The following is a 27,510-nucleotide window of genomic DNA, read 5'->3' as shown; positions in this document are numbered from 1 at the left end:
CATTATTATTGCCAGAATGATACCAAATATTTCCATCCTCAGTAAATATCTGTTGAAGACCCTTCCTGTTTTTCTTAATTCTACCAAATTTAATTCATTCCAAAGCAAGATATTAGAATGCCATGTTGGCATCGGGGGTGGAGAATGGGAGGTTTTTTTGTTTGTTTTTTTTTAAAGAAAAAGGTCAACCAGTAGCTATTTCTGAAATGGACTTTACTGAGTCCAGCCTAGAGGCAAGGAGCTGATAGGACCTCCCTTATGAATTCCTGTGATTCAACAGCATTTTTGTTGAGGTTTGTCTTTATCAGGCCTGGAGAAAATTTCTTCTGCCAGTGCAAATCAGCACCTGTTCCACAGCTTAAGAGTATTAGGGAACTGACTGGGGAATAGGGAACTGACTGGGGTAAGTGATTTATTTTCTGAGGATCACACAGCCTTTATATGTTAAAAGCAGAACTTGAACCCAGGTCTGCCCAAATTCCAACAATAGTTTAACCACAACACCATTCATCCTTTGATTTTCATGGTAGTTTTCTGATGACAGATTGCTGACCCCTGGCAACCTCTCCTAAAATGTGGTTTTAGCTCTGTATGAGTACTAAGGGAAGATTTGTCCTCGACTCTGGGGTATTTCTGTAAGCCCACATAATCACCTTCCCATCTCTAATGTATGGAGAAGCTGGTTTTCCCTGTTGTGCTTTTTGTGGATTCACTGGCTTGCTTGTCTGCCAGGACACAGAATTCCAGGCCACGTAACAAGAGGAAGAACTGACAAACCACAGCTTCCTTTGTTCTTCCACACCCTTCCTCTCAGCTCTTCAAAGGTCAGGCACCCAAAGTCCAGCACAGATAATGTAAAGTGAGCCTATGATCAAGAATTTACATTCTGAATATTACGTGACACAAGGGGCCTGTGAAGGGGACAGCAGTTTGTACATGGATTGGACATGGAAATAACAGCACAGCAGTCAGTGTCATTGATGGCGAAGGGGAAAAAAAAAACAGCTGGCAATACCTGGCAGTTTTCTTTTTTCCCCAGAGGGAAAAGGAAAAGATTCAGTTTTTATAAAAGAACACTCAGAATATAACAGGGCTTCTCAGAAGCAAGCTTTTAGACTGAAGAAGGAAGGAATATTGTAGAAAAGGTTTAATTTTTTTTATAAAGTTGATGTTAGATGAGTTGGTTCACTCATTTGATTTCTATATTTGCATAAAAACTAAGCTGATGGGGCAGCTAAGTGGCACAGTGGATAAAGCACCAGCCCTGGATTCAGGAGGACCTGAGTTCAAATCCAGACTCAAACACTTGACACTCACTAGCTGTGTGACCCTGGGCAAGTCACTTAACCCTCATTACCCCGCCAAAAAAACCAACAAAAACCTAAACTGAGGAAAACATTAAGCATTTTTAAATACATTTTTAGAACATTTTCATTGTGGTCATTCTTATAAATTCATTTCCCTTTTCTGCAGTTAGCATTGATCTATGATAATGAACTCCTAAGGACCCCCTCTCTCTGGATATGTTAAAACCATCTCCATCTTTTCCCCCCTTATTTCTGCCACAGGTTGGTAGTATGAAGCAAAGCAAATCTCTATTCTGTTATTCCCTATCTATGAACTAGGGGTAGGAATGCTTGTATTCTACCTATGTAATATCTCATGAGGAAGAAACAGTTGATTTGTCAAAGGCATTGAGCTCCTTTGAAAAGCACTATGAAAATAAAAAGCATTAATGTTAATGATTGTTAATATTATTATATACTTTAGTATAGTGGGTAAAATGTAGGCTTATACTTATGAGATATGGCTTCTAATCAAGTCTCAGATTCTTATTTTCATGGATATCTTGATTTTATGTCACTTTCATTTCCAAATATATTCCTTCCCCATCCCCTTCCCTAAAACAAACATTAAAATTGTAGGAAGGAGGGGCAGCTAGGTAGCACAGTGGATAGAGCACTGGCCCTGGATTCAAGAGGACCTGAGTTCAAATTTGACCTCAGGCACTTAACACTTACTAGCTGTGTGACCCTGGGCAAGTCACTTAACCCCAGTTGCCTCACCAAAAAAAAAAAAAGTGTAGGAAGGGGCAGATAGGTGGTGCAGTGGATAAAGCACTGGCCCTGGATTCAGGAGGACCTGAGTTCAAATCTGGACTCAGACACTTGACACTCACTAGCTGTGTGACCCTGCTCAAGTCACTTAACCCTCATTGCCCCGCAAAAACAAACAAAAAAAAGTGTAGGGAAATAGGAGAGGAGAAAGCAGTTAAAAAAAAAACCAACCAACATAACTACCATCTACCATAGTATATGTAATATGACACACCCATAGTCCTTGCCTCTACAAAACGGAGAAGGAGATGGATATATTTTCTCAACTCTTCTCTGGGTCTAAACTTGGTCATTCTAATGATAGCACCTTCACTTACAGTTTCAGGGGATTTTGTTTATTTTATTTCTATTGGACTCTTTTTTTTTCTATTGTACTCTTATAAATTGTTTTGATGATTTTGCTTACTCTTTGTAAAGTGCTTCTAAAGTTCATTTTTCTCCTTTCTTTTTCTCTTGTGTGACTGGGTAGGTCACTTGACTTTTCATCCATAAAACAGGAATATTTGTGCTATCTCCCAGGCCTTTTTTGAGGAAAGAACTTTGCAAACCTTAAAGTGTTCTACAGATGTTTCTTATTAAAATGAAGTTGTAAAAACACATAAGTTAAGGCAACAATAAGAGAAAGAAACTTCAAAGAAGCAAAAGCCCAAATCCCTAGTTGTGAGAGTCTGAGTTAATGTGTTAACCCATAACATTCACCTCAAAAGATTTGGAGAGATCTCAAAATGTGCCCAACATACCTATGGTGCTGACAACAGATTTCAGCTTACTCTACCAATAAATATTGCCAATCCCACCTCAACCTAGCTTTCTCTCTGAAACTATTACCTTCCATCTGCTCTGTATATATCTTGTGGATAGATAGTTATTTGCATGTTGTCTTCCTCATTTGAATGTGGGTTTCTTGAGGTCAGGAAAGTATTCATCTTTCTTAGCACAGTGCCTGGAACATAGTAGCCTAGTAAGTGCTTCATTAAATGCTAGGTGGCACAGCAGATAGAGTGCCAGGTCTGGAGTCAGGAAGATCTGGGTTCAAATTGTGATGTTTAAAATCTTAATTGTGGTTGCCCAAAATTAAAAGGCTTTGGTCCCAGTATTTGGGCATTAAACATTTATTAAAGCATACAGATATTTACAAAGAGTTCAGAAGGTTATGAAAAAGAAGTCCTACCTAGCCTAGAGTTCTAGCTTGGTTGGGTTCTTCCTGAAGTCCTCCTCCACAAGCCTGTTTTAATCAGGAACTCCTCCTCCAGCTGACTGTGGAAGCTTTTTTATAGTTCTGGAACAGAGGCGGTCCTTACACACTGCTTCAAGGTGATTGGTTGGTGTCATCCAAATCCATTGGCTTTGAAGGTGTTCTCAAGTTGAGTTCACAGTCTAATTTCTGAGAACAATACCTTCTTAAGGGCTAGCCAGGTGTGATTACAATCCAATTAACTTGAAGTCAATCACTCTCACTTGATTCAATCAGTCTTGATTAATCTCCAGGTGAGTCTTTGAGTATCTGCTAAATCCCATTATTTCATCTCAAAATCCGGCATCAAGCACATTTACTAATTGTGTGACCCTGGGAAAGTCACTTAACCCTGTTCGCCTCCACTTATTTCCTCATCTGTGAAATGAGCTGGAGAAGGAAATGGCAGTATCTTTGCCAAGAAAACCCCAAATGAGATCATGGCGAGTCAGATACAACTGAAAAACAACTGAACAACAAATGCTTCTTGACTGACTCCAGCTGGTACCTTCATATAAGTAAAGCAGATGGCTAGTACTGTAGTACTATCTGTAGTACTAACCTGGACACCTTCAGTACATTGTTGATCAACATCCCTAACTTGACTTTGAAAGACTTTTCTCCCAGCCTGACTAAGCACACATTTTTTATTTGAGGTTACATATAGGGTCATTTTAAAGCCTTCCTGAAGAATTATATTTCAGACTTAATAGACCATGAAGCAGATCTGGGGGGTGGGGGGAGAATTCCCTACCATTTGGGCTTTGGGGGGTGGTGGTGGAAGGAATTTGTTTTTCTTAGGGCAGGAACATTCCACAAGTTTGAAGGTAGCTTAGATTTTATTCAAATTCTACCTTCAACACTGCTACTCCTGTGAAAGAAAAAAAAATTTTTTAATATTACTGAACAGTTAATCAAGGATTTATTAGGTGCCTACTGTGTACAGGCACCAGGGATACAAAAGCAGAAATTAAACCTTTTCTACCCACACATAGTTTACATTCAGAGAAGTCAGAATGCATGTTCTTCTAGAGAGTGGCAATGCATGCTTCTGTCCTGAACATATCATGTTGAATTACCTCTGCTCTAATAAGTGCTGCTTATAGTTATTTTTCCACACTCTGAACAGCTATATGGGATAAGAACAGAACTTGTCTACAGGGCTATGACGCCAGGTGTTGGAATATTCATTTCCATTTATTTCCCATAGGCCATGTGCTCTGTATTTTTCCAGTAAGATTAACCAAGTTTGTTTTTATTATTGTGCCTTTTGTGGCTCTGTTGCCTGCTTCTCTCTGTGAATTTTCTCCCATCCTTTCCTCTCTTCCTCCTTTGTTTTGCCAGCTCATCCCACTGTGAAGGGCTCAATGTGGCTCTGACAGTCTTTTCTTCACTTTTTCCACCATACAGTGCATTCCCCATTTATCATCAGCACTGGTCATTCTTATCTTGTAAACACTTTGTGTATATATAACAAGGTAGTTACAGGAGGGGAGCCACTAGGAGTTGGGGGATCAAAAAAGGCTTCATGCAGAAGATTGTGTCTAAATAAAATAAGAGAGGGGACTCTTATGAGTTGGAGGTAGAGAAGGACAGCCCATACCTAAACATAGAGACAGGTGATGGAGTATTGTGAATGGGGAGCAAAAAGAAAGACATTTTGACTGGATCTCAGAATGTGATCACACAGAGATAGAGTGATGATGTCTAAAGAGTCTGGAAATGTAGGTTAGGGCCAACTTGTATAGGGCTTTTAAAAATGAACATGGGGGCAGCTAGGTGGCGCAGTGGATAAAGCACGGGCCCTGGATTCAGGAGGACCTGAGTTCAAATCTAGCCTCAGACACTTGACACTTACTAGCTGTGTGACCCTGGGCGAGTCACTTAACCCCAATTGCCCAGCAAAAAAAAAAAAAATGAACATAGGAGTTTAAATTTTATTCTCTAACCAAATGGAAGACTACTAGAGTTGGTTGAGAAAGTTACTGACTATGGTCAGATCTACACTTAAGGAAAATTATTTTCATAGAAGTTTGTAGGATGGACTGGAATAGTGAGACTGGAATCAGAGAAACAAATTGGGAGGATGTTGGAATAATCTAGGTAAGTGTTGATAAAGATTTGAACTATGGTGTATGATGGGAGGGTGGGAAGGAGAAAGGAAGGAAGAAGGGGGAGGGGGAAGGAAGGAAGCAATCAGGCTTTTTTTAAACACCTACTATATATCGGTTATTGTGATCAGTGTTTATAAGGACAAATATTGTTTCATTTAATCCTCACAACAACCTTGGGAGATAGTTTTATCTCCAGTTTACAGTTAAGGAAACAGGCAGACAGAAGTGATTTTCCCTGAGTTTCACTACTAGTGTCTGAAGTTAGATCTGAACTCAGGTCTTCCTGGCTCCACGCCCAGCACTCTAGCCACATTTGAGGGGGAGGGGGGGAGGCAATTGGGGTTAAGTGACTTGCCCAGGGTCACACAGCTAGTAAGTAAGTGTTAAGTGTCTGAGGTCGGATTTGAACTCGGGTCCTCCTGAATCCAAGGCCGGTGCTCTATCCACTGCGCCACCTAGCTGCCCCAAGCCACATTTTTGATAGAAGATAAAGAGTTAAACGTGAGAGATATTGAGATTACATATGTGGGTTAGAGGAGCAAGCCACTGGAAAAAAAATGCTGAGACTAGGAACCTGTAATACTAGATCAATTAAAACTAAAATCCCACAAACTAGATAATGTGTCACAAGAAGGGAAGAGCTACATTTCTGACAGTCCCAAGATGATGAGTTTGCATCCAAAACAATTCATGGAAAATATAAACTTCATATCCCAATAAATGCTGCTTGTGTTGATGTGTGGTTTACCATTGGGCCCTTTACTAATCCAATTTGCATGAGTGTGAAGATCTACAGTTGTCACATACATGTACCTCAAACCTTTCCCATGATGTGCTGTTACTTTACACTCATTCTCTTCACAAAGCTTCCTATCTGTAGTAATATTCCAAAGGGAAGGGAGCTAACCACTTGACAGCTTCCCTCTGAAAAGAGGAACGTGCCTGATTCTTCTTTTTCCCTTCGACATCCATAGTATAAAGGCTTTGCCATCTTGCTACTTCCCCCCTCTTTTTTTTTTTTTTTTTTTTGGTGAGGCAGTTGGGGTTAAGTGACTTGCCCAGGGTCACACAGCTAGTAAGTGTTAGGTGTCTGAGGCCAGATTTGAACTCAGGTCCTCCTGACTCCAGGCTCCAGGGCCGGTGCTCTATCCACTGTGTCACCTGGCTGTCCACCCCCACCCCCTTTTAAAAAATCATTCTAGGGGGCTGCTAGGTGGCATAGTAGATAAAGCACTGGCCCTGGATTCAGGAGTAACTGAGTTCAAATCTGGCCTCAGACATTTGACATTTACTTGCTATGTGACCCTGGGCAAGTCACTTAACACCCATTGCCCTCCAAAAACAAACAAACAAAATCATTCTGACCCCTCTCCCCCAGCCCACCCCCTGAATAGGTGCTCTTCCCCTGTGAGCTAGTTGCTGTTTCTTCACTTTGGTTGTTTCTTCTCTCTTGGCTTCTCTGTAGCAGTTCAGAGTCTGAGATGGAGGAGGAAGATGAGGAGGAAGAAGAGGAAGAATCTCATCTTCCCCCTTCAGACCTGGGAGGTGTACCTTGGAAGGAAGCTGTTCGCATCCATGCTCTTCTGAAAGGAAAGAGTGAGGAGGAGCTGGAAGCCTCTAAAAATCATGAGCCTGGGAATGAAGAAGAGGAAGAAGAAGAGGAAGAGGAGGAAGAGGAGGAGGAAGAGGAAGAAGAATCTAGTGAAGGTTAGGAAAACTATGTCTAACCATAACCCCAAGTTCATATCTGTTCATATCCTGAGCAAATTTCTACCAAGAATAGTTTGATGCAGTTATGTTTGTGTAGTTTGAAATCCTATTATTTGAACAAAGACACAAAAAGAGATCTATTCCTGGCTCCAAATTTGGATTTCTCTGTTGCTTCAAATTCTTAGGAAAAAAAGCAGTATCCAAAGAGAACACAATGGTAACTGGTAGCCAATCAGCAGATTCAGAAAGATGTTTCTTGCAAAGACTCATATTCTGATTATCTGTACTACTCTTGAGCATACATTAGTGCTATTGTGAAATTGGTAGGAGGCAAATTTGAGCCTCCCAAGTCTAAGTTAGGAACCTTATTCTTCTTTTCACTTTCGGTTAAAGAAATCTACTTCAAAAACAGCGATTAACCAAACTTTGTTTGGGGTACCCTGATTCATTGTCCTTTTCAACTCAGTCACCATCATTGATTGGACTGGACATGATGAGAATAATATTTGAAAGGGATATTTCTTTTTCTATTTTTACTGAGAGTCAAAGTGTTTGAATTTGTTCATTCCCCATACTTTGTGCATTTCCCAAGGCCACGGGATTTATTTTTTCATCCTTTCCTGGATTTTGTCTCCTTTGAATTTCTGGGTGTCTATATTGCTGGTCTTCTTCCTACATTTTAACTACTGTGGTATCTGGTTTGGTTGACATAGAGAGAGACAATTTCCCTGCTTCACTATCCCATGTCATTCTTAAGACTGTAAGCTGTGGTCCACAAATACAGATCCTGCTTTCTAATAACATATATGTAAGTAGCAGGATACTTTCCAACCCTGCTTTTTCTCTTCTGGATCCCTTGCCTCTGATTAACGGGAGTGATGAAAAATGCCACCTGTGCCCTTAAATTACCCAGGGCTTCGTAATTTTCAGCAATGCTTCCTGGATTCATTCTTGTAGTATTATTTGTGACCACATAAATCTGAACGTAGTTTTCTAGTTCACCAAGCCTTGAAAAGGTCTCCAGGAGGTAGCAAGCCTTTCTAAGGTGATTATCACATCAAAAATTATCTTTTTCAGTCCCCATCTACCACTATTTGTCTCTCCTTTCTCTGACTCTTAATTGGATGATCTCTCACCTGATGGCCCCTGAAGATCCATACTATATTTTCTTGGAAGATCCAGCTCCCTTGTTCATGCCTGTCACTTAGAGCCAAGTGTCCCATGGTCTATTTTCCCTTCCTCCACATCATTCTTTTTTTAACACCAGCATCTTGACACTGGTCTCAGGACTTCAGCTCCTTTTTCTTCCATATTTTCACATTGAACTCCCCCCGCCTCCTTTTGTTTTTAAGAAATAATTCATTCTCCATGATGATTGATAGAATTGAAAAGTATTCCTCAAGACTCTTTTTACCTTTTCTTCTAGGACAAAACTAGCCTGCACCTTAAGCAGAGATAAGCAATCACATCACTATTGTGGAAATATAAACACAAAGCATTCTTTGTAGATCAATGCAAAATGCTCCCTAGCTTCTCAGTCCTTTGAAAATCTGAGTGGTCGCTATCCTAGAAAACCTGTGTGCAAACTGTTCTGTGAGAGTCACTTTCCTTGACTAGTTAGCTCCTCTTTCATTTCTTTAGCATTTTGAGCATTAACTGTACCCAACTTTCTTTCCCGTGTTTTGTTAACATCCCTTATCTTCTTCTTTGCCCCTCCATTTTTTCCCCTTATGGTTATTTTCATTCTCAGGTCCTCTCTTTTCCTTCTCAGTGTTAGCTTTGCCCCTTCTTCCCCTCCTTCTGTTTCTCTTCAAATCCTCCCAAATTTCCCATTCCCAAACTCAGTTGCTTGACTTTTTCCTAATTCCCCAAACCCTTCAAAAAATTCATTTTCCTTCTCCTACCCATCTTTTCTCTTACCAAAGCCAGAAGGAAAATTCATGCCCTTCTGAAAAAGGAGAATAAGTAGGAGCTGGAGGCCCCAAAGCCAAGTCAAATCATTTTTTTTTTATCTTGGACTTAGGATTTCTTAGTTTCTTAACTTGACTTTGACTCTCCTTCACTGTTACTTAACTTCTCTCTCTCTTCTTATTTTCCTGTTTGTGAAAAGGAGATGGTAATCCTTTCCTCCCACTGCCACTTCTACCTCACAGAAATGAAATGTGGTAAACAGAAATGAGGTTTAGCTTTTGGAATTCCACTGAAGGAAGATGCTGTGCAAACTTAGATTAATGATATCATTCTAGAGGTGTTTTGGCTTCCTCTGCACTAATACCTCCTGGTTTTCAATTATAGCACCAGACCAAATTTTTACCAGCCCCTTAGTAGTGGGCACCAGATTAATGTGCTGCTTATCTGCTTCCTGGAATTTGGAGTCCTGGGCTACTCTTTTAAATTGTTCCTTCTGACTCAACAGGGACTAAGAATGGAACAGAGGCAGAGTACTTCATACATACATTGTGTCCAGAAAGTCTAATGCAGTTAAAATATTAAAACTTAAAACACACTAAGACTCTTGGGACATGCAGCTTATCTTCCAGAGAAGCTATCGATGGATAGAAATTTGCTTTGATACAGATGCTAATGAGGTAGAGGAAGAGCAAGAGAAGGTGCAAGCACAGAGAACATATTTGCTTTCTGAATTTGAGGGTTTGGGGAAGAAAAATGAGATCTTCTCACCTGGTAGCCTGATCAACTTCCCTTCTCAGTTCCCAGACCTACTAATATTTATGCTTTTCCCCGTCTGTATATCTAGGACAGAGGAACATGACTATTCCAAATTAGTAGCTGTCTGCTCTTTCAGGATGTAGACACCACAGTAATCTGCACCTTTTTCTTCTTCTCTCTGAAGATTAACTGATTGCATGAGCAAGATCCAAGGAGTTAGGAAAAGGGGACTAGAGCCCTTGGTAGTGCTACATGCCTTGGGCTCTTCTCCTCCCTACATATTGCCTCTTATTCCTAGGGCAACAGTTGGCATAGTAATTGCCTCCGCTTCTTCTGGTCTATCAGAATAGGAGTGATCATATCCATGGCATGTTCAGAAGAACAGTGCTAGGTAAATGTTGCCCTCATTATCTTTGTCTGATGATGGCTACAGACTAGCTGACTTTTGTGCATATTAGGACGCTGTCTGTTCTTGCCTTTCCACTCAGAAACTGGATCCCCTGAACCTGGAACCATTGTCAAGACAAGACAAGAGGTGGACTTGGCAGAGAGGGGAGGGAGATGCAGTCAGACAGATATTTAATATTGAACTTAGCCAGATCTTAAAGTACCTGGAAACAAAACTTCTTGACTGGATGGTGAAATTTCTTTTTCACACAACAGACTTAGATAAATATGTAGGCATTGAGAGGAAATCTTACTGCCTTTTAGCTGAGGATAACTTCTCTCTCTCCTCCTCTCTCCATTTATCCTTATGCCTGTGTCTTTATGCTTGATGTTTCGCTCCCCCTGCTGTAGAGGGAGAGTATTGCCCCTGGAACAGAGAACTTCAGCAAGGCCAATGGCTCCAACATAATTCAAATGAAGAGGATACGGGTACATTTAAAGGTACCCGCTTTGCCCCTGCCTGCCCCCCAAACCCTCCCCTTCTCTCACAGCTGTCCAAAAATTGCACTAAAGAGCAGGTCCCACATGAAAAAACATTTTTTAATGGTATTGTATAGACTGGCCCTGGCCCTTGCCAGACCACCCTGCTCCCTGTCCCTAGCACCAAGACTCCATGGCAGCCTCAGGATCATGTCATAGGGCATAACTGGAAAAAACATGGGTTAGAAAAGAATTCCAGAAATGACCCTGTACCAACCTGATCTATTCCAGTTCTATGCCTTGACCCAAAGTTTCCCACCAGATCAGGATAGACATCGTTTCCTGACTAATTTCCCCTTGGAACAGCAAGCCTAATGACAAATGTATATATTTGGGTCGCTCAAGCACCTCTTGAAGGTGACACAAAATGTCTTCTGGCACCACCAGATCTACTTGGGCACTTTACACTAAAGTGTTTCCACTTTTCCTATTTTTAAAAAATGGTATTGGGGCAGCTAGGTGGCGCAGTCACCGGCCCTGGAGTCAGGAGGACCTGAGTTCAAATCCAGACTCAGACACTTAACACTTACTAGCTGTGTGACCCTGGGCAAGTCACTTAACCCCAATTGCCTCACTTTAAAAAAAATTGGTATTCATAGTATGTTGAAAGTTTAAAGACTTCAGGGATGTAATTGGCAGCAGAAAGTAAAGGGCTAACAGTGAGAAATGTAACTGTCTCTCCTCTTCTGCCAAGAAGAGATGAATGGGATTATTCCGCCTTTTATCTTCCCTCTGGCCTGCCTCTTCCACTTCCTAGCATCTCTTAGGCAATCAGACAACATCTTAACTGCTGTTTTACTAGGATGATTCAAGCCCCCTCAAGGAACATATCTTAGAAATAGATTGAGGATCCATAGAGAAGGACAGCAGGAACAGAATTGCTGACCAGCAACACAAACTCTTTTGCAATCTTTTGTGTTCATTTGCTTTCCAAGCCCTGAGCACTTGCAAATAAGGGTGAAGCCATAACCAGGTCAGCCAGCTGGATTGAAAAGGGAAGCAGTGAGGCATAGTTGCCAATGTTGATGGAAGCAGTCTTCTACCTGGTGCATAAAAGTACTTCCAGTCAGGTGGTCCCTGCTCTCATTAAACCCTCTCCAACGTCCCACTTCAGTTACTTACTGTCCCTGATATTTTAACTCAGCTGTGTGGCATGATATGTACACTAATCCTGGGGAGCCTATGCAGTGGTGAGCTGCATGGATACACTTTTGCTTGCTATCGCCTGCAAGCTCTTGTGTTGCCTTGAACCAGGACCTTTGGTGGCAAAGGTCACCCCAGTTGGTTTCAAGGAAGAGATTTGACTCCAGAGAAAATAGGTGAGAATTTGTCTCAATCACCTCATTTCCACTCATGAGTGATCAAAGCTTCAGCTGTTTATGGGACATCTCCCCATTTTTTCTAAGCCTCCCTTTGCATCATTCCTCTGCATTGATGTCCCTATACTTGCCAAATTGTGCAGCATGCAGCATGGGACAGAGGTATAAAAGGAGAGCTTCTCACTTCAACATCAGCCCTGACTGTAGTAAAAAGAGCAAATGTTGCCGAAGTATGTGTTGGCAGATTTGCTGCAAAGCGGCATCCCTTTATCCCACCCATTGGTTAGCCCTCTAAAACACAAGAGTAAAATGTTAAACTTGCCTTGTGGCTTGGTAATAGTGTAAGTGCCTTGCTTCAGTAAGATTTAAGATATCGTAAGAGGAGTCACAGGGCTGCTACTTATACAGATATTCTGATATTCTGTGGGAAGGTATTTCAGCTAAATACATGGAGACCTTTTGAAAGTTGGTCCCTTCACAGTCCTGGGTTTGATTCTGAGTGGGTGAAATAAGAGAGAAATTAGGGGCAGCTTAGATGGCGTAGTGGATAGAGCACTGGCTCTGGAGTCAGGAGTACCTAAATTCAAATCCGGCCTCAGACACTTAACACTTACTAGCTGTGTGACCCTGGGCAAGTCACTTAACCCCAATTGCCTCACTAAAAAAAGAAAAAAAAAAGAAAGAAGAGAGAAATTGGTACACCAAACTGTCATCCCAGATGAAGAAAACATCAGAAGGAAATAAATATACCTCCACAGTGGCATTGCTTAGATTGGCCAACACTAAACAGCGCTGAATTTTCAATTCTTGAAACTACTAAATCTAATTGGATGAATAGTTGTAGAGTTTGCGTGCTTGTCTGCATATTTTCAAACCTCACTTTTGTGTGCTATCTTAACAAATATGGTAACTTTTCTTTTCTTTCTCTGTTTTCCTTCTTGTGATACGTTGTCCTTGTTCTTCCTTCCCTGAGTTCTGCTTTCCCTTTCCTTACTTCCCCCCAACCTTTCCTACCTCCCACCTCCCGTATCCCTTCCACCCTGTCCTTGCTATGCCAGCTGGGAATCTGAAGCTACAGCAGATTGTAAATCTAGTCGATCCCCTGGAGATCCAGGCAGATGTACACTGGACGCATATTCGTGAAAAAGAGGAGGAGGATCAAATGGCGTCTGCCTCCAAGTCCTCTGGTTCCAGAGGTAACTACCCCAACACCTTAGATCCTTTGTCTGCAAGCTTCTGAACAACTTCCTTGTGTAAAAGACTTCCTCCGTAGGGGAAAATCAAATTGTTTAAGAGCAGGTCCCACAAAGCATTTTATTTTCTTCCTGTTAGATATGGTGTTTGCACTTGGATTTTCTTCCAGAGTATGTCAAGTTTTCCAAAGATTTGAAGGTCCTTTCATCCTGTACTTTTTAATGCAAAACATCAGATAAACTTTACTCTTTTTTTTTTTAATGTTCGCAACTTTATCATCATTGGAACTCTACCCCTTACACAAGGCCTTTTTTGTTTTCCTTACGATAAACTTAACTCTTAAAAAATCAGAAGTTGATTTTTTCCCCCCTGTGGTTGTTATAGGTTGGGTTAGCCAACCTTTCTACATTTTGTGAATTCTTCTGACATTTTATTGATGGAATGTGTGTGTGTGTGTATAAATAAATATGTGTGTATTTATACAAACACACTTACACATATATGCATGTATATAGTTTGTGGGCAGCTAGCTGGCATAGTAGATAGTGCACTGGACCTGGAGTCAGGAAAAGCTGAGTTCAAATCTGGCCTTAGACACTTACTAGCTGTGTGACCCTGGGCAAGTCACTTAACCCTCCCTGTTTGCCTCAGTTTCCTCATATGTAAAGTGACCTGGAGGAGGAAATGGCAAATCACTCCAGTATCTTTGCCAAGAAAATCCCAAATGGGGCATAAAGACACAACTGAAAATAAATAAACAACAATAACAAAAATGCAAGTTTGGTATATGGAGAATGAAGTTTGTGTGCGTTCAGAGACACATATTATGGAGTTTTGCAGAGAAGAGAAATTAGACCAGAGGGATTCAAGAAATAGCTACTGTTTTCATAGGATGAATTATAGATTTTTTTCAAGTAACCTCACTTCTCCAAGATTCTTAAGGAAATTGTAAAAGACAAAAAAAATGAAAGTTATTGAAGATTTCAATATCTGTTCTCTCATTAGTTACCTCTCTAATCTAGCATGTATTTTAAATACATTTTTTAAAATTTATTTTGTCTTTTACATCACCAGAATTTTTCTCAGTATCCCTCTCCTTCCTCCTCCCACCCCAAGAACTGATATAACAAATAATATATTTAGGGGACAGAAAGAAAAAGGAAGAGAAATCAATAAAACTCATCAATACATTGAGAAAATCTGAAAATATATGCAAGGTACCACAGCCTTGGACCTTCCACCTCTGCAAAAGAATGAGGGTTGTATTCTCATATCTCTTTTTGGGGGCCATGCATATTCTTTGTAATTTTGTGTCATTGGCTGTTGTGGTTTACCTTTCCATTTACCATGTTTTTAGTCATTGGACATATCATTTTCTTGTCTTTACTTACTTTACTCTGCATTAGTTCACCTAGGTCTTTCCATGCTTCTCTCTATTCATCATATCCATCATTTCTTAAAGAACAGTAATAATTCATGTACCATAGGCATTTATTGTGTTCTGGTTTTTAGCTATTCCCCAATTTTTGGATATCCTACAGTCCTTTGCTACCACAAAAAGTACTGCTACAAATATTTTGATATATATGGGGACTTTGTTCTTATTGATAAACTCATTGGGATACAATAGTGGAATCTCTGGGTCAAAGGATATGGACATTTTTTGTTACTTTAGTTCGCATAATTCTACATTTCTTTCCAAAATAGGTGTGCTGATTCATAGTTCCACCAGCAATGCATTGTCTTCTCATAAGCCCTGCATTATTGACAATTCCCATCTTTTTTTGTCATCTTTGCCAATTTGCTAGATATGAAGTGATCTATTTCTCTGAATATTAACAATTTGGAACATCCTTTCCTGTGGTTGTTAATAATGTGCGGTCCTTCTTTTGACAACTGTTTCTTCATATCTTTTAATCAGTTATCTATTGGGATGGCTTTATTTCTTTATGTGAGCAAATGTATGTGAGTATGTATATATGAGTATGCATATATACATACATCCATAAATATATGCATATATGTATTGTGTATGTGTATGTGTGTGTATATATATATATATATATATATATATATATATATATATGGAGAGAGAGAGAGAGACAAATAACAGATTATAAGTTGTCTATATACCTTGGATACAAACCCTTATCTGAGAAATTCGACAAAGATTTTCCCCCCAATCATCTGCTTTCCTTTTTATCCTCAATTGATTAATTTTTGTTTGTGTAGAAGTTTTTCAGTTTCATGTAATCAAAATCATCTCTAATTTTTTGTATTTGCTTTTAATCCATGTTAGGTACAGAATATATCTCCTACCCTTAGCTGTTAAAGGCATATAATCTGCTTCTCTTCTAATTTTTTCATAGTATTTAATATATCATCATGTATCCATTTTAAATTTATTGTGGAATATGGCGTAAGATGTTGATCTATGCCTAGTTTCTGCCAGTCTGCTTTTCACTTTTCCCAGTAATTTTATCAAATAGGGAGTTCTTTCCTTAGTAGTTTAGGGTTCCTGCTTTGTCAAACACTGGCTTATCAATTTCCATTCTTTCAGATTTTCCGTTTCTTAGTATATTCCATCATCCTGCTTCTGATTTTTTTAAACCAATATCAAATAGTTTGGGTTTTTTTTGTTTTTTTTTTTTAACGGGGCAATGGGGTTAAGTGACTTGCCCAGGGTCACACAGCTAGTAAGTGTTAAGTGTCTGAGGCCGGATTTGAACTCAGGAACTCCTGAATCCAGGGCCGGTGCTTTATCCACTGCGCCACCTAGCCGCCCCTTATCAAATAGTTTTGATGACCGCTGATTTATAGTATAGTTTGAGGTCTGGAAGTTTAGCACAACTTTAGTGTGCCATAGTATGAATCAAATAGTCAACCAACAAGCATTTATTTAGTATTTACTATATGCCAGGCTCTGGGTTAGACGCCACGAGTACAAAGAAAATACAGAGTCCCTGATTTCAGGGAGCTTACATTCTAATGGGAAAGAAAATATCTATAAATCAGAACATACAAGATAAATACAATACGGTACCCTTAGAATGAATGGCACCGGCATCAGGGGGGCGGCAGGGCAGGGGGAGGGGCGGGGGGGGGCTAGTAAAGGCCTCCTGGAAGAGATGGCTCTTGAGCTGAGTCTGAAAAAAAACAACAAGTATTCTAAGAGTCAGAAGTTGAGAGGAAGAGCATTCTAGGCATGAGGAATAACTGATGCAGAGGCACAAAGGTGAGAGATGGAGTAACCTGTGCAAGAAACCCTAGTACACCAGTATGGCCAGATTGTACAGTTCATGGAGACAAGTAGAATATTAGAAGACTGGAAAGTCAGAAGGGTTCAGGTTTTGAAGAGCCTTAAATGACAAACAAAAGACTTTAGATTTAATCCTGAAGGTTAAGAAGAAACCACTGGAGTGTATTGGTTAGGGGATAGAATGTTCTAACTTGCACTTTAGGAAAATCACTGGTAGTTATGTGGAGGATGGATTGAAATCAAGGAGGACTTGAGTCAGGGAGACTGGGAGGAAGATCTCTAATATTTCAAGCGATGAGGGTCTGAATTAGGATTGTGGTTGTGCCAGTGGAGGGAAAGAGGCATATGTAAGAGGTGTCATCGAGAAATAAATTACAAGATTACAACCCTGGGAGTTAGGTGCCATTATTAACTCCATTTTACAGTTGAGGAAACTAAGACAGAGAGGGTAAGAAACTTGCCCAGGGTCACACATCTAGTAAGTGTCTGAGATAGACTTTGAACTCAGGTATTCCAGCCTCCGGGCCCAGTGTTCAATCCACCGTACCACCTGCTAGAGATAAAAAGAACGATCTCCTAATTTAGCAATTGGGGCAGCTAGGTGGCTCAGTGGATAAAGCACCAGCCCTGGATTCAGGAGGACCTGAGTTCAAATCCAGCCTCAGACATTTGACACTTATTAGCTGTGTGACCTGGGCAAGTCACTTAACCCTCATTGCCCTGCAAAAAAAAAAAAAAAAGTTAAGCAATTAATCATTGGTAATAGTGGAATGCAGATTCAGTTGATTAATGAAGTCAGAAGCCAGATTTCAAGATGTTAAGAGAGAATGAGAGGAGAGAAGGGAGGCATTTGTTATAAACTTTTTCAAGTTTAGCAGAGAATGAGAGAAGAGATGTTGGTGAGCAAGGGTTGTTTAAGGATAGAAATAAATAGTAGGAGAGAAAAGCCAGAAGATAGGGAGATATTGAAGACTGGAGAGAAAGTGGGGATGGGGGTGGGGGCAGTCTACTGGAAAAGGTGGGAGAGGATGGGATTTGCCTGGGCAAGCACTTTCCTCCCTTTTGTTCACCCCCACAACAGTGTACCAAAGTATACACGAAGAAAGTGTTGCTGTGTGAGATCTCTGAGGAATGAGTCAAGCCTCTGCCAAGTTCTTGCACTACTTGTGCTTTCAGGGGCTTTCTCTCTAACGTCCTGATGAGGTTCAGGTTTTCCTTAGGCTACCAAACCTATCAGGGGTTTAGCCAAAAGCAACTAAAGTGGTTTGTAATGGCTTCTGAGTTGGCAATGAACCTTTGCCAGAAGAAACTAGAAGCTACCGTGTTTACATGTGTGCGCGGGCATGTATCCGTGAGTTTGTGTTTGAAACATGAGTTATTATTATTATCGTTATTATTATCATTATTATTAATGTCTTTGCCTTGTCTTACCTGAATATGTGGGGAGAGGGAAACAGTGAGAGGGAATAGTTTAGGTTTTCTCTGAATCATTTCTCAAATGTTTTTCTCAAGACCCCCTGCAAACCCCCAACCCCACACCCTCCCCCCGCAAAAAAAAAAAAAAGTTGGTGGTTATTACCAGCAAAGCCTCAGACCTTTAAAACCCAGCCTTTCAAAATGAGGTGCCTTGTATTCATATGAACCTCCTCCCTTTCAGCACATGTCATGAAGATGGCACTGAATGTCTGAAATGTGCTACCCCAGATGAACTTCTCCTCCTGTTCTCTGTCTTCTAATACTTTCCAAGGTTCACTTCTGTTCTCAGTTCCTTGGGATCCCCTTGTTCCTCAGTATTAGAAGTGCATACCCACTGGCTTTGGATTCAGGAGGACCTGAGTTCAAATCCAGCCTCAGACACTTGATACTAGCTGTGTGACCCTGGGCAAGTCAGTTTACCCCAATTGCCTCACCCAAAAAAAGTGCATACCAGTATGTAATGTTGCATTTATCATTTGTTTTAAATTCAGTTCCTGACCTTCCTTCCATACGCCACGCAGCAGTGCAGGCCTGGCTGGAGACAGTCTCTGGAGGTAGTCTGGTGATGTTCCTTCCATACCAATTCACAATAACCGCTCCTTAAGCTAGCTCAGCAGTTCAGCTGGTATCTTAACAGAATTCTGGTCCTGTTGCTCCTGCATGCTCAGAATAGGGTGGGATGGAGGGAGGGAATATGCACTGCATGCCTTGCTCAGACAGCCATTCTTGCATGTATCAGATATTCATCTTAACCCTTGCAGAGCACAGCCAAAGAAAATGATGTTGTAAGTAGGATATAGGGCAAAGAGTCGAGTATGAGGATTTGAGTAAGTGCCAAGACAGTGAAGAAATATATTTTTAGCATTGGTGTTTCAACTTAAGTTTGTAGAAGGAATAAGGTGTGAGAGCAAAGGAATTTGGAAGAATTCCACAAAACCACCAAGGACTCCCAGAAGAGGGAACCGGAAGAAACATTCAGTTTTTTATGGAGTGAAATGATAGCTACATGACTGAAAAAGAACAGGAATGGTGTATATTGTTTAACTGAAGCCAAAGGGAGCGAGCCACCTAGTAACAGCCCAAACCAGAAATATCAGCTTGTTTTATATACTACAAGCTGTTGTATGAGGTTAATGAAGTCAACTGTCCATCCTAGATTAAGGGCTCATAAGTAATAACAGAATTTCTATTTCCTACCATCTTTGTGACCTGCCTCCACCATCTTTCTTACTGGCACTAGAGGAAAAAAGTTGGGAGTCCAGGTTGTTCAGAATATTAAATCAAGAGAAGAAATTTCATCTGCTGTCATTTAGATATAGAAAACATTGCCACTATAAGTATAAGCCACTGGTCCACTTCCTTATGTCTGTTTACTTCTCTAGATGCTTTGACAAGGCTGAAGTCTCAGGATAAATGACTAAGATCAGGAATTTCTGGCTTTCACTATATTTATTTATATATATAGCTCATTGCTGTGGCAGCTTCTGGCACCTTGCTCTCCATCCTAACCCCAATTCAGCCCCCCACCCCTTTTGCCCAAGCTGTGTCCTTCAACGTTAGCTGCTGTTGCAATGTTATCTACCATTTGCTTATTTATCATTGACATATGTGACTGAATTGTTTCTTTGAAGGTATCCTCAAGAGAATTTAATGTCTTCTTCTTCCTAACACTGTAAGAAAAACTTCCATGTTGTAAATTACAAATAGGAAAATTTAATCAAGGACCAGGAGACCAGCCCAGTCATCCAGTAAACTAGATTTTGCCTGATTGGGAAAGCTTGTCTAATGCTCTCCTGTGCTCCCCAGTCTATTTTTCCAATAGCAACGGTGGTATTATTTTCCTAGTTCATAAGCATTCACAACAGCTCTCACAAACAATTCTTTAGAGCAATGGGCTCATGTCCAGTACTGTTGACTTAGCTGCTTGATGTAAGGGGGCCAAGGTTCTGTTTCCTACCTGGTCTTTTACTTCTCCACTCTGGTAAAAGACTTGAGCTGAGACAGTTGGCCACATCCTTTGAAAATCAGTTGGGCTTCTACAGCTCCATAGCATTCTTCAGTTTGGCAGCTTTTAGGGAATCATGGATTCTCCTCTCCACTGAAAAAGCTGGAGTGACTGAATAAGATTCTATGGTCAAGAAAAGGACTCTTGGGGCAGCTAGATGGCACAGTGGATAAGGCACCGGCCCTGGATTCAGGAGTACCTGAGTTCAAATCCGGCCTCCGACACTTAACACTTACTAGCTGTGTGACCCTGGGCAAGTCACTTAACCCCAACTGCCTCACCAAAAACAAAAAAAAAAAGAAAAGAAAAGGACTCTTTAGAGATGAAGCGATGAAAGGTGAAATCTATCTGAAAATAAATCCTATGTCAAAAGAAGCACCCAAAAAATTCCATCCTCTTCCCCAAATTTGTAGGTTTTATGAGGAGTGCCTGTCCCCCTGTAATTAGACTTTTAAGTCCTACGTCCTGGCCATTAAAAGAATTAACCTTCCTGGAAAAGCTAAATGTCGGTAAAATCAGTGAGGTGTTTCCTTGCCCGCCTGAAGTATCCCAACAATATACCATCAGTTGTTACTTCTGCCTTTTGTGGGAAATGAACTGTGAAAATGACACTTGAAATGAAATGGGAAGTATCATGAAGGAAGGAAGAAGGTTTGAGGCCATGTTGTTTTGTCTGATAGTTGTTTTTGTTTTGCTTTGTTTTACAATGCTTAGGCTAGAAAGAATGGGGAAAATTTAAAAATTAAGTAATTGTAGCATTGGTAACACCTTCAGATATACCTGGTTTTTGAAAGAAACATTCAATTAAACTTTTAATAAGTGCTTTCTGTGTGCTAGGCTCTGAGGAAACAAAGATAAAAATGAAATAGTCCCTACCCTCCAGGAGCTTACATTCTAATGGAGAAGACAGCATGGACCTATACAAGTATGTAGAAAAAGATGTACCTTGGTGAGAGGTAGAGGAATATTTCCTGCAGCAGGGCAGAAAAAGCCTCATGCAAAAGGGGAAAATTTAATTGAATCTTGATGGGAACCAAGGATTCCACAGTGTGATCATGAGGACCTGAATTCAAATCTGGCCTCAGACACTTGACACTTACTAGTTGTGTGACCCTGGGCAAAAAAAGACAAATAAAGCAGTCCCCATCCTCAAGGAGCTCACATTCTCTCAGAAATGTATGACATGTACAGAGAAAGGTATATGGCAGGGAAAATTAAGAAAGAAAACACTAACCACAGTGGTGGGATGCGGGAGGGTGGCAGCAGGGCAAGGGGCAGAGTTCTAAGAAGATATCACAAGCGAGGCAAGCCATGAAACTGAGACTTAAAAGGAACAATGAAAAATCAGAAACGAGGGAATGCATGATAGACAGAGGAAACAGCTGGTGTGAAAAAACAGAGGCAAGAAATTAAGTTGTCCAGTTGGCTTGAACTTGAGTTTGTAAAAAGAGGGTAGTATGAAAGTCAGATTGGAAAAGAAAGTGGGAGCCAGCTTGTAAAGAAATTTAAATGTCAGTAGTTTACATTTTATCCCAAATATAGGCAAAGAAAGAACCACTGAAGGCTTTTTTGTGCAAGAGAGTGATATGTATCTTGGGAAAATTATTTCAGTTCTTGTGTGGAGGATGGATTGGAAAGGGGGGAGACTAGGGACAAAGAAGCCCAGTTAGTCGACTGTTGGAGTAGTCTGGGGGAGTATTGGGGGCTAGGATGGTAGTGGAGAGAACAGTCCATAGGAATGTTTTGATACTTGGTCACTTCATTAGGAAGTTGGGCACGAGCAAGAATCTGAAAAGGTACATGGAAGAATATAGTTCAAGTTTAAGAAATAAAAATCTAAAAGTGTGTAGCTTCAAGAAAAAAGAAAGGTGCTAAATGTGGCAAATACCATACATTGTCACAAAAGGGGGAAGAAAAAGTTATATGTATATAATTTTCTCTAATTTACTAGCTGTTGTGGAAGTTATTTCAGAAATAATCAGCTGTCTATGTGTAGTCAGACCATCAACTAGTTAGAGCACAGTAAAAATCAACATCAAATTAAAAGAAAGGATAATATGACAATTATAGCCTTGTTACATGTGATGTCATTGAACCCTCCCCCCAAAAAAATGGGCTATGGGAAAAAGGCAAAGATCTGTTTTCTTCACTCCATGACTGTAGAATGGTCATATTTCTACCTTACTTCCCCCTGAGGAAGAAGTGATACTGAAGTCTCATGTACATTGATGACCTCTGTGCTAGAAACTAACTACTTACTCAGTCTTTACAGGATCTCTCATGAAAAGCAAAAATAACAAAAGGGTGGGGAAAAAATAAATACTATTGCTACCTCCCCAACATGATCAGAGGCACCGATACCATCCTATATGCCTGCCTTCTAATCTCTGGAAGTCTTATTTTTTGTAAGGTCTATTGATGCATTTTACTTCTTTATGACACAGTTATTCCCTAATATATTCACACAAAGAGAACCGTCTCTTGTAACAAAGAACAATAGTTAAGTAACACCAACACAACACAACACAACAATCTTGTCTGTTAGCATATGCAGCTTTCAGCATCCATAAGGCTCCTACCTCTTTACCAAGAGACAAGTAAGATTCCAGTCCTCTTGAACCTATATTAGTCATTGCATTTACTCGGAATACAGCTGCCTTTTAGCGTTGTTTTGTTTACATCATTGTAGCCATTGTGTATATTATTCAGCCATGTTTTCTTCACTATGTAACATAAAAGTCTTCCCATATTCATGATAATTGTTACTACTTATATTCCATTACACTAATGTGCCATAGTTTGTTCAGTCTTTCCCCATTGTTCATTTTTTTATAAACCATTTGATTCAGAGCACAAGACAGCCTTTAAAGTTCTCCTACAAGGTGTCTAATGCATATGTTAAACAGCTAGATGGCCCAGTGGATAGAGCACCAGGCCTGGAGTCCGGAAGACCTGAGTTCAAATCTGGCCTCAGATACTGAATTGACCTGTGACCCGGGTCAGGTCACATAACCTCTCTTCGTCTCAGTTTCTGCATCGTAAAATGAGGATAATAATAGTACATACCTGCCAGGATTGTTGTGAGAATCAAATGAGATGATAATTGCAAAGCATTTAGGTCATTGTCTGGCACATGGTACGTGCTAGATAGACATTAACTATCATTATTATCATACCAGATTTCCTTGATAAATGCAGCCTCAGAGAGGAAGAACTGTAAGACCAGCCCTCTGATTAATTATTCATGTCAGACACAAAAGTGGGATACAAAGGATTGGCCAAGATGTTCCCTCCTACCAAAGAGAACATTCCAGAATGAGCCCTAATGCAGTAGAGATTCCCTGTAAAGGAGAAGGTCCTCTATATACTCCTGCATGTGGATGATATTTTGCAGATTGCATCAGCCTCCAGACTATTTACAAGGCCGCCTCCATATGAGTTATGAATATTCAAAGGCGAAAGCTCTGATAGAAAAAAAAGTTAAATGGATGAAAAATACCTATTATTGTTCAGACTATGACATGTAGTTGGAAGGCCCAGCCTCTATGTTATTTGGGACATCGACAGCAAATGAGTGCATTGAGTCAGAATTTCCCAGGAAGAAGGAAGCAGAACGGATTGCACTAGGGAGATTGTGCAGTGCTTCTCATGTCCCAAGAGAGTTCCCAGTCTAAAAGCCTAGGTTTCTAACCTAAACACTCTCCCATTGTATGGTTACAAATCTTAGAACACCATGCTCTCGGAAAAATCCAAGTGCCGATGACTAAGAGTTTGATGAAAAAAGAGATGGATTTAAGCAGCCTGTTTCCAATGATTACCTACATGTGAGAAGTATCTTAACAAAGGTATCATTCACAATATCTGATCAGAAAAATTATACTGGACGTAGCAAGATGGATAGCCTCAGTTCTACACTGGTGCCACAAAACATAGAGAGACCTAGAGAAAAGCATCCAGCATATTGGGTAGACCACCTTCTATGGAACATGGACAAGAATCCCATGTTAGGAGAAGGCACAGATGAGTTGTAATCTCTTTCTTTTCTTTTTTTTTTTTTCTTCTTTTTGTAGGGCAGTGAGGGTTAAGTAACTTGCCCAGGGTCAAACAACTAGTAAGTATCAAGTGTCTGAGGCCAGATTTGAACTCAGGTCCTCCTGAATCCAGGGCTGGTGCTTTATCCACTGGGCCACCTAGCTGTCCCCATGAGTTGTAATCTATACTAAAGCAGGAAATGCCCAAATGGATGTGTTTATAAATCCCATGAAATGCAACAGTGATAGTGACAGCTATTATGATAATAGCCAGTGTCCAGATAGTGCTTTAAGATTTACAGAGCCTTTCTCTTTTGACCCTCAGAACAACCCCTGTGGTGGGTAGTGTATTTTACAGATGAGGCAACTGGAGCTCAAAATTGAAATGTTCATGGCCACATTGCTAGCAGGGGTCAGGTAGAATTTGAACCTAGTTCTAGCCTGGCTCCAAGTCCAACTCTGTTTCCATTCTGTCGCATTGCTGTCCCTTGTGTTATTTTACTTAGACTGCTTTCACTGATCACCAAGTAAAGCAATATGTTTTAAAGCAACCTGTATTTCCTGCTTATTACTTATCTTATGCAGGATGACCATTGTTAGATCTCACCTGAATTTATTTAATAGGTCAACATTTATTAGGCTCCTATTGTGTGCTAGACACTGTGAGGAAAAACAAATATAAATAAGACATGATCACTGCTGTCAAAGAGTTTATTATCTAGTGGAAAAGACAGAGACAGCTAGGTGGTGCAGTGGATAGAACACTGGGCTGGAAATCAGAAAGACTCTTCTCCCTGAGTTCGAGTCTGGCTTTAGACACTTACAAGCTTTTTGACTCTGGGCAAGTCACTTAACCAAGTTTGCCTCAGTTTCATCATTTTTAAGATAAGCTGGAGAAGAAAATGGCAAATCCCTCCAGCATCTTTGCCAAGAAAATCCCCAATGTGGTCACGAAAAATCAGATGTGACAAATGACTGAACAACAACAAGCAGAGATAAGGCATGTTTAGAAATGAAAATAACATGGAATGTATTACACAAAAGGGTTATAAACAAGTGACAGGAGAATTCATACGAGGGAGAGATAAATACCACCTTCCCTGAGCGCCTCCTACTGGACATTGATCATGGACTTTGAAACATTTGAGCAGGTGGAGATTCAGAAGAAAGGACATTCCAGGTAAAGAGAGAGGCAAAAGCATGCACTGTATTTGAAGGATGGTGAGTAATACATTTTGGTTTAAGCGTACTGTGTGAAGGAGGTCCTCGGATGCCAGTCATGCTTCCTTAGGCAATGGGAGTCACAGGAAGTTTATGAACTAGAAAGTGATATGAAAGTAGTAGGAAGATAAATCTTATATTGGTGTGAAGGATGGATTGGATTTGGGAAAGCAAAGAGGGCTCAAGTTGGAGGGGGCAGTGATAAAAACAATTAAGAGGCTATTTTAATAGCTCAGGCAAGAGTTAATAATGAAGGCCTGACCCAGAAGGCAGCAGTAAATATGATAGATTTTGCTGAGATGAAATTAGCAGGACTTGGAAACTTGATTGGATAGTAGGAGCCTGGGTGCAAGGAGAATTGTGGGTGGCATCATTAGCAGAGATAGATTAAAAAAAAAAAAGCAGGTCTCAAAGGAAAGGTAAAGGGATTTAGATATTTCAAGCATACAGGGCTTAGCAGGAAATCTAAGTGATTTCTACCAGGTAGTTGGGATTGTAAATTCAGAACCTCCAGGTAGAAGTCAGGTCTAGAGATAAAGTCATCTATCCATATAAAGGCTGAAGCTGTGGTAATTAGTGAGGTCCTAAGGGAGGTGCTATCAATAAAGAAGAGCAGAGCCAAGGAGAGAACCCTGCGTATTAATAATGGAGGGGGGGAAAAAAAGCAGAAAGGAAAGGTATCACAGTATCATTTCTCAAACTAGACTACAATGCAGTAATTCTCCCAGCAGTTTGGTGCTGTTGAAAAAAGAGAGATTGACCTGTGAAATAGATTAGGTACCCAAAATACAAATAAACCTAGGAGCCTAGTGTTCAGTAGACACAAAGACCCCAACTCTTGGGGTAAAGACTATTTGATAGAAACTACTGGGAAAACTGGAGAGCAATTTGGCAGAAATTAGGTTTAGACCAGTACCTCACACCCTATACCAACATAAGCTCCAAATGGATACATGACTTAGATATAAAAGATTACATTATAAGCAAGTTACAGAAATGGAAGAATTAATTTTCTAGGTTTAAGGATAGGAGGGAAATTTGTAACCAAAGAAGGGGTAGAGAGGATCACAGAAGATAAAGTGGGCAGTTATGATTACATAAAATTTAAAAGTTTTTGTACAAACAAATTCAATACAGCTAAGTTTAAAAGAGAAACCGTTTTCTGAGTTTACAGAAGTGGGGCATAGAATCTTCGCAGCAAGTTTCTCTGCTGAAGGTCTCATTTCCAAAATAATATAAGGAACTAATTCGAATTTATACGAATAAGAGCTATTCCCCAACTGATATGAATATGGTCAGACTGTTCTCAAGAGGAGAAACCAAGGCTGTTTATAGCTATATGAAAAAGTGTTCCAAATCAGTTAAAACTAGAAAAATGTAATTAAAACAATTCTGAAATTCCACTTCACGCCTATGAGATTGGCAAAGATGACAAAAAAAGAAGAAAATGACAAGTGTTGGAAGAGCTACAGAAAAAAACCGGCACACTGATGAACTTAGACGAATGAGTCCCAGCTGTCCTGGAAAGCAATTTAGAATTATGTACCAAAAAAACCAGCATGTGCCCTCTAACGCAAGTATACCCCAGAGAGATGAAAGGAAGAAAAGATCCCTGTATGTACAGAAACATTTATAGTTGCTCCTTTTGTGCTAGCAATAAAGGGTACCCATCAGCTGTAGAATGGATGGACAAATTGTGTTATGGGAATGTAATGGAATAAATACTTTTGTGCTATAAGAAATTAAGGAAAATGAGGTAGGAGAAAGGACATGCTCTATAATAGAAACCAGAGGTGGATAGAGAATATCCAGAAGGGTGTATAATCTAAGAACAATGATTAGACCTGTATGCGAATATAACTTCATTTTTCATAACGAATATGAAAGAGTACACTGCATTAAAGACTTGTATCCAAGGTCAGAATGCTTTAGAGATAAAAGCTCATTCACTGGATTTGTAAATTAATTGGCTATTAGTAGAGCCTAACTGAGTGAGCAATAAGGAAGTGGGATAGAGTTGAAGATACTTTTTCCAGTAATGTAGCAGTAAAGGAAGAGAAATAGGGAAATCGTTTGAAGAGGAGTTAGGATCAAAGAAGGTTTTTGTTTCAAATAGGGAAATTCAGTGTATGTGTATGGATAGGCTAATATAACCTTGGAAAAAATGAGGGTGATTAATGCCTTGTCTCACATTTGCAGTACTTAGAAGGGCTGGTTTTATCCCACATGTGGACTT

At 40.1% G+C, this 27,510-nt stretch overlaps 1 protein-coding gene across 13 annotated transcripts in view; it reads left to right on the top strand.

Moving 5' to 3' along the window:
* The window catches only part of MICAL3 (microtubule associated monooxygenase, calponin and LIM domain containing 3), a 283,173-nt gene that overhangs the window by 207,916 nt on the left and 47,747 nt on the right, over window positions 1-27,510 (top strand). For 9 of the 13 annotated variants that reach the window (XM_043966737.1, XM_043966726.1, XM_043966733.1 and 6 more), the window contains 3 exons: window positions 6,931-7,172; window positions 10,641-10,730; window positions 13,147-13,284. In XM_043966737.1, coding sequence (XP_043822672.1) covers window positions 6,931-7,172; window positions 10,641-10,730; window positions 13,147-13,284 — 470 coding nt within the window. Of the gene's footprint in view, window positions 1-6,930; window positions 7,173-10,640; window positions 10,731-13,146; window positions 13,285-18,508; window positions 18,572-27,510 lie in introns of all 13 variants that reach the window. The other 4 variants (XM_043966738.1, XM_043966732.1, XM_043966729.1 and 1 more) reach the window with 3 other exon arrangements.

This window comes from Dromiciops gliroides, chromosome 5 (assembly GCF_019393635.1).
Source record: "Dromiciops gliroides isolate mDroGli1 chromosome 5, mDroGli1.pri, whole genome shotgun sequence".
Classification (NCBI taxonomy): Eukaryota; Metazoa; Chordata; class Mammalia; order Microbiotheria; family Microbiotheriidae; genus Dromiciops; species Dromiciops gliroides.
This window is presented reverse-complemented; position numbering and strand designations above follow the sequence as displayed.